Raw genomic sequence first — 7,981 nt, 5'->3', positions numbered from 1 at the left:
TGGGACTCCTCGAGGGATGTCCGACTGCCCATTTAGGCCTGATCCCAGTGGGATCTAGCCTAAAGGGGCAGTCAGACATTCCTCTCACAATCCAGGACTGCTGGCTCCCAACTGCTCGCCTACCTGCCTTCCTGATTGCCCCTAACCGCTTCTGCCTGCCAGCCTGATCACCCCTAACCACTCCCCTGCCAGCCTGATTGATGCCTAACTGCTCCCCTTCCAGCCTGATTGCCCCTAACTGCCCTCCCCTGCCACCTGGTCCCCCTAACTGCCCTCCCCTGCAGGCCTGGTCCCCCCCAATTGCTCTCCCCTGCAGGCCTGGGTCCCCTCCCCCAACTGCCCTTCCCTGCAGGCCCAGTTGCCCCCAACTTCCCTCCTCTGCCGACCTGGTCACCCCTAACTGCCCTCCCCTGCAGGCTTGATCGCCCCCAACTGCCCTCCCCTGCTGGCCTGATCCCTCCCAACTGCCCTCCCCTGCTGGCCATCTTGTGGCAGCCATCTTGTGTCCACATGGGGACAGCCATCTTGTGTGTTGGAGTGACAGTCAATTTGCATATTATTCTTTTATTAGATAGGATTAGTCTCAGGTATACAGCATAGTGGTTAGACAATCATAATTTACAAAGTGCTCCCCCCTTCTAATATTTCAGGTACCCAAGTAGCACCATCCATAGTTATTACAATATTATTGTCTATATTCCATATGCTGTACTTTACATCCCCATGACTATTTTGTAACTACCAATCTGTACTTCTCAATCCCTTCACCTTTTTCACTCAGTCTTCCAACTTCCCTCCCTTCTGGCGGCTATCTGTTTGTTCTCTGTATCTGAGTCTGTTTCTTTTTTTTTTTTTAGATTCTGCATATAAGTGAAATCATATGGCATTTGTCTTTCTCTGTCTGACTTCATTTAGCATAATGCCCTTTAGGTCTATCCCTGCTGCACAAATGGTAAGATTTCATCCTTTTATATGGATGTGCCCACTCTGCCATTCAGTTTTGTTGGGTAAAATCTATATATTTTTTCCAATTATAACTTCTGCCATTGCTGTACTTAAAAAGCCTCCTCTATTTCAAGATTGTAAAACATATTCTTTTACATTTTATTTTAATACTTTCAGAGTTTACCTTTTTAGATTTAATACTTTACTCCATCTAGAATTTATACTGGGTTGGGCAAAAGTAGGTTTACAGTTGTGGGTACACGGAAGTTAATTCTTGCATTATTATTTATTAGCTAGAGACCTGGTACATGAAAATTCATGCACTGGAGGGGGTGTCCCTCAGCCCCGCCTGCCCACTCTCACAGTCCAGGAGCCCTCAGGGGCGGGAGGCAACCCGGCGATCAGAGGAAGGTGATGCCCCCATCACACCTCTGCTGCTGCCACTGCCAGCAGCGCAAGCCTCAGCTGGCCCTGGTTACCTGTGCCTCGGGTGGCCCTAGGTAGCTGGGCAGCCACCATCCGAGGCTTGCCTGAGCCTTGGGCTGGCCCTGGGCAGCTGGGGGCTGAGGGGACTGGACGCCGCCATCTTTGTGAGGGTGTGATGGTCAATTAGCATATTCCCTCTTTATTAGATAGGACTATTGTAATTATCTACACCAGTGGTCGGCAAACTGCGGCTCGTGAGCCACATGCGGCGACCCAAGGTCCCAGCCCCTCCTTTTTTACTTTTTTCTTTTTTTTAGCACCTCCTTGAGCAGAGGCCAGGGCCAGCTGGAAGCAAGTATCTAGGATTTATTTGGTGGTGATCAGGACAGTGTGGGGGGGGCAGTTTGGAGTGAGCAGGCCAGCAGGGGGGCAGTTGAGGGTGAGCAGGCCAGTGGAGAGGGAAGGTGGGGGTGAGCAGGCCAGCAGGGGGGGGAAGTTGGGGGTGATCAGGCTGGCGAAGGGGTGGTTTGGGGGTGAGCAGGCAGGCGGTGGGGGGCAGTTGGGGGCGAGCAGGCCGTCAGGCAGAGTGGTTAGGGGCAATCAGGCAGGCAGGCAGGCAGGTGAGCGGCTGGAGCCAGCAGTCCCGGATTGTGAGAGGGATGTCTGACTGCCGATTTAGGCCCGATCCCTGTAAACTGGCAGTAGGACATCCTTCGAGGGGTCCCAGATTGGAGAGGTGCAGGCCGGGCTGAGGAACACCCTCCTTCCCCCCGTGCATGAATTTCATGCACCAGGCCACTAGTTTTCTATACAAACAAATGTAGACCTACTTTTGCCCCACCCTGTATTTGTGTTTGGAGATAAGTTGGGGAAATATAACAATTTAATGTTTTTTTTTAAAAATATATTTTATTGATTTTTTACAGAGAGGAAGGGAGAGGGATAGAGAGTTAGAAACATCGATGAGAGAGAGACATCGATCAGCTGCCTCCTGCACACCCCCTACTGGGGATGTGCCCGCAACCAAGGTACATGCCCTTGACCGGAATCGAACCTGGGACCTTTCAGTCCGCAGGCCGACGCTCTATCCACTGAGCCAAACCGGTTTTGGCTAACAATTTAATGTTTTGTTTTGTTTTGTTTTGTTTGTATTTTTGAGCTGATATTTGCTTTTTTTTTTTTTTTTTTTTAATATATTTTATTGATTTTTTACAGAGAGGAAGAGATAGGGACAGAGAGCTAGAAGCATCGACGAGAGAGAAACATCGATCAGCTGCCTCCTGCACGCCCCCCACTGGGGATGTGCTCGCAACCCAGGTACATGCCCTTGACCGGAATCGAACCTGGAACCTCCCAGTCCGCAGGCCAACGCTCTATCCACTGAGCCAAACCGGTCAGGGCTGATATTTGCTTTTTTGCACCATTGGTTCATTTATATGTTAGTGGGAGTCCTTAGTGACCAAGTACTGTGAGGGCTGGGCCAGGCATGTCTTGTTCATTGTTGAATTTCCTGGCATCTACTAGGTGCTAGAAAGGTTTTGGTAAATATTGAAGGAATGAATTATGGAAAGAAAAAATGGTTTCATTATTTGTTTTAACCTAGTAACACTTTCCTGCTTTACCTCCATATATTTCACATTCGGAAGTCTTCCACATCTTAGAGGATTTTAACCTACCAAGTATTTTAGCTTCATTGAACCTTGAAAAACATTAAATTTTTCACTGTGAACCAAATAACCTACTCATGTCAGCTATGTCTCCATTTTTTTTCCAGATCTCAAGCTTGTTAGAGAAGCAGTTTATATTCACTTTTCCTCTAAGTTAGCAAAGCTTCCATGAAAACATGTAATCATATGTCGTTGCTTATTATTTCTGTGTCTTCTTAATCTTTACTGCTATTCTGTGCCAGTTTCTGAGGGTTTATTTGTCTGATTTCTGTTTTCCTTACTTGTACTTTTAGTCTTGAATGGGCGCCATGGATAATATATAATGAGGACCTTTGTTTTTCTGCTGATGATTATTTCTATGAGAGGAACTGAGTTTTAAAGTAAAAGACAATTCAGCACACTGCTATTTATTGATACCTTCTATGAGTCAAGACCAAAATGCTACAACCATCACACAACTCATGTTAGGTACAGTGCCACAGTAAGAGTTATTTAAGATCATGTAGGATGTATGGTAAATGGGGCATCTCAGATGGTAGAAAAATTAGTAAAATGGTGGAATAGATGGCATTGTACAAACATGAGGGCCAATGCATATGTGAGAATGATAGTCAACTTTCTGTGGGAGAGAACAGGATAGGAAGGATATTGGATCAGATTGAGGAGAGTTTTTAGTGTTTTTTCAAAATTGGATATTCCCTGGAACCATCCTATTTCATCAAGCATGGTCCATAAATATTAGGGCTGGGAAACCATTCACAGTTTTACTGGCATGAAAAAAACAATCTGCTGTTTTAATGAGCCTGAGTCTTTATACATTACATCCAGGGGTGCTATTAACCTCTGTGTTCTCTATATTTCAGGCATTAGTCTCTTACTATGGGGGATTGGAACTTATTGGGCGACATTCTAGAGGAAGTTCACTCCCACTCAACCATCGTGGGGAAAACCTGGCTGACCATCCTCTTCATTTTCCGAATTCTGCTACTTGGTGTGGCTGCTGAAGATGTCTGGGATGATGAACAGTCAGCCTTTGCCTGCAACACTCAGCAGCCAGGTTGCAACAATATGTGTTATGATGATGCGTTTCCTATCTCTTTGACCAGATTCTGGGTTTTACAGATCATCTTCATGTCTTCTCCCTCTCTGGTGTATATGGGCCATGTCCTTTATAGACTCAGGGCCTTTGAAAAGGAGAGGCAGAGGAAAAAGTCACACCTTAGAACCCACATGGAGAATCCAGGGCTGGAATTGGAGGGGCAACAAAGGATAGATAGAGAACTGAGGAGGTTACAAGAGCAAAGAGGATCCATAAAGTCCCTCTGAAAGGATGTCTACTGCATACTTGTCTTACACATCTTGATCAGACCTGTACTGGAAGTAGGGTTTATGGTAGGCCAGTATATTCTATATGGGTTTCAAATGCACTCCCTCTACAAATGCACTCACCCTCCATGCCCCAATGTAGTGGATTGCTTTGTATCCAGGCCCACAGAGAAGACCATTTTCATGCTCTTTATGCACAGCATTGCAGCCATCTCTTTGTTCCTTAATGTACTAGAAATATTCCATCTGGGAATCAGGAAAATCAGGAGGGCATTTTATGAGAAGTCAGGCAATGAGGGCATTGATGATGAAAGGGCCCTCCTTTTCATTTGAGAAAATATTCACTGCCCCAGCAGTACATGATTTGCTCCCCCTTGTCTGAAAGAATCTCTCTACTTCAAGCCAACAATCACCAACAAGTCGTCCAAGTCAGTGTGCCGAAGTCTAAAACCTTGTGACAAATCCCACAACCCAAGCCACTTGAGGTAGATCCTTGAGGTAGTAAAAAGGACTGGGTTGAGAAGGGTCAGCACAGCGGACAGCTCCATGTCCATAGCCCATGTCCCTGGGATGACTGTGCTAGAATTCAGCACCCGGGACAGCAACCAGACCATTCTTCCTTTGGCATACAGACTACTGTGTCCCAGTACTGGCTAGGCACAATGATGCCTCCTAGACATTGTCCATCCTATGCAATAGGAACCTGGGAGCAGTCCCAGGACTGGCAACGCTCAGGGGAGCCTCTCAGATTTGCACAGTCACTGCAGAGACAGCGATGGCAGCGTGAGAGAGAGTGGAGTCTGGACAGACAGATCTCGCTCGGGCAATCGCAAGGGCAGCTTTCTGTCCAGGCTGCTATCTGAAAAGGGACAGCTGCACAGTGATTCAGGTAGCTTCAGTTCTCGGACTAGCTCGTGCTTTCTGCGTCAGTCAAACAGCTCCTTGCTCTGCCTTCAGCCACTGGGCACAGAACATCAATGGTGAGTAAAGACAGACTAACTGATCAAGGAACTATTACAAGAAGTGTTCCACTTTGGCCCCTTCTTAGCCTTCCATTTCCTTCTTCATGGTGTGTATATGTCTGTGTTGTGAGAGAGGGAGAGGAGGAAGGGGAAGTTAATTTATAGAGAGGTAAAGTCATTCATTCAAGAAATTCAACTCAAGAGATAACCTGAATTGAAAACTTTATATCCATCTAACTTTTAGGTGCTGGATGTGTAAATAGATAAAATACTATCTCTGCCATAAAAGGGAAAGTTAGGTAAACATGTAAATGTGATTATGTGTAAGGTGCATGTTACGGGGTTTGCAAAGGAGGGAGTGGTCACTTCTTTATGGATGGGTCAGGAAAGGCTTCATAGTTTTTACTTTTATTTATTTTATTTTTATTTTTTATTTTTATTTTTTAAATATATTTTATTGATTTTTTACAGAGAGGAAAGGAGAGGGATAGAGAGTTAGAAACATCGATGAGAGAGAAACATGGATCAGCTGCCTCCTGCACACCTCCTACTGGGGATGTGCCCGCAACCAAGGTACATGCCCTTGACCGGAATCGAACCCAGGACCCTTGAGTCTGCAGACCGACGCTCTATCCACTGAGCCAAACCGGTTAGGGCCATAGTTTTTACTTTTAAATTGCAGTTGACATTTAAGATTATGTTAGTTTCAGGTGTACAGTGCAGTTGTTAGATAGGCATTTATGTAACTTACAAAGTGGTTATCCCCAATAAGTCTGGGACCTACCTGGCACCGTGCAAAGTTATTACAATATTATTGCTTATATTCCTTAGGTTGTACTTTACATTCACGACTATTTTTTAACTGCTATTTGTACTTCTTAATCCCTTCACCTTCTCACCCAGCCTCCATCCCCCTTCCACTTGGCTACCCTGTCTGTTTTCTGTATCTATACATTTGTTTCTGTTTTGTTTGTTCACTTATTTTGTTTTTTAAATTCCACATATAAGTGAAATATGCTATTTGTCTTTCTCTGACTTATTGCACTTATAATTCCTCTAGGTTCATCCATGCTTGTCACAAATGGTGAGATTTCACTCTGTATTATGACAGAGTAATATTCTTTTTTTAAATTTTTTTAATTGTTTGAAGTATTACAAATAGTAGTACATATGTCTCCTTTTTTTCCCCCCATTGACCTCCCCCCAGCCTCCCCTTCCCCCCAGTACATGCCTTTATCTGCCCCCCCCCAGTGTCTTTTATCCATGGGTTATGCTTATATGCATGCGTACAAGTCCTTCAGTTGATCTCTTACAGCGCCCCCCCCACCAAAACCTCCTCTGCCTTCCCGCTGTCGTTTGACAGTATGACAGAATAATATTCTATTATATATATGTACCGCATCTTCTAAAGCTTCATAGTTGAAGTGACTTTTGAACTGCATTGTCAAAGATGTGAGTTTTTCAGGTCTAGGAGAACTGGGGTCCATGGACGAGGCCGTCCCAGTAAGAGCGCACAGCACAGACAAAGGGAGAGGTGTGACAGCAGGGCTCTCTGGGGAGTCAGGTTTGGTGGGCACAGGGCGGAAGGAGGGCTGTGGGACAGGGAAGGCTGGAGAAGGGAGCATGGAGGCCTGGAAGGGCGGCAATGGAGAGCTCAAAGGGGATGTGTAGCAGAGGAGTGACTGGGTCAGAGTTACTTTAGAAAGCTCTTTCTGCCACAGTGTGGAAACCGGATCAGAGGAGGGATTGTTTGTAACCTTGAGGTGCCCTTGTCTCACTCCATTGTTTTCATAGCTCTGGCATTTAAAAGTCATATATAAGTATTTGGGGATATATCTCACAAAGACTAAAATCAATATCATATCGATTTTAATTCTGTTCTCTGAAAAGCCACTGTGGAATAAACATTCCTGACCATTGTAAGACATAATAGATATTTATTGTAGATTCTTTTCAATTCTGGAAAAAAGAATGACATTTGCTTTACCCACTGCTCCAAACTGCTTTTGTTCATTAAACAACTCTTCCAGGTTTAGAGGTGGAACTTCCCCGTTAAGCTCACTTGGTTAAGCTCACACACTTGGTTTTTCCTTTGTTTCTTTCTGTGTGTTAACAGTGATTGAATCCCTCTAACCCAGTTTCATATCTCCTATGAACTTAGAGATTTTTTTTTTTTACTGCACCAAAGCCATACCTCAAGTATGAATCATCCTACCTAGATTTTTCCTTAAATGCTTTTCTCAAACTGATACTCATTTCTTGCCAGTGACCAGTCATCTACCTAGGAGACTGTGTTCAGTATCAATGCATGGGTGCTCAGGACCCTATGCCAAACCACAGCAGGGATCTCAACTCTGGCTACAAGTTACTAGTACAGTCATCTGAGAGCTTTACTTTTTCTCATGCCCAGGACTCACCTGATTCTAATTAAACCAGAATCTCGGGGATTAAACCAGAAACTCGAATAAACCAGAAACTCCTTGCCCTGTCCCTCCTTGTATCTTGTTGTTGATTTCTTTTCTCTGTTTACTTTCATTTAGCTTTTGGTTTGAGATAATTGCAGGTTCACATCATTGTAAGAAACAACACCCTCCCACAGCTCCCCCCAGTGGTGACATAGGCGACAGCACCAAACCCAAACCAGGAAATGGCGTT

The 7,981-nt window shown here is 44.9% G+C and overlaps 1 protein-coding gene across 1 annotated transcript; it reads left to right on the top strand.

Moving 5' to 3' along the window:
- Nucleotides 1-3,917: 3,917 nt before the first annotated feature.
- GJA10 (gap junction protein alpha 10) lies at nt 3,918-4,697 on the top strand (the record flags this gene model as incomplete). The annotated part of the gene is given in 3 exon segments (XM_080665095.1): nt 3,918-4,341; nt 4,344-4,383; nt 4,385-4,697. Coding segments are annotated over 3 exon segments (777 nt in total).
- Between the last annotated feature and the right edge of the window lie 3,284 nt (nt 4,698-7,981).

This window comes from Plecotus auritus, assembly GCF_963455305.1.
Source record: "Plecotus auritus genome assembly, chromosome: 4".
In the NCBI taxonomy this organism is placed as follows: domain Eukaryota; kingdom Metazoa; phylum Chordata; class Mammalia; order Chiroptera; family Vespertilionidae; genus Plecotus; species Plecotus auritus.
The sequence above is the reverse complement of the archived record's forward strand: the minus strand, read 5'-3'. Positions and strand labels throughout refer to the sequence as shown.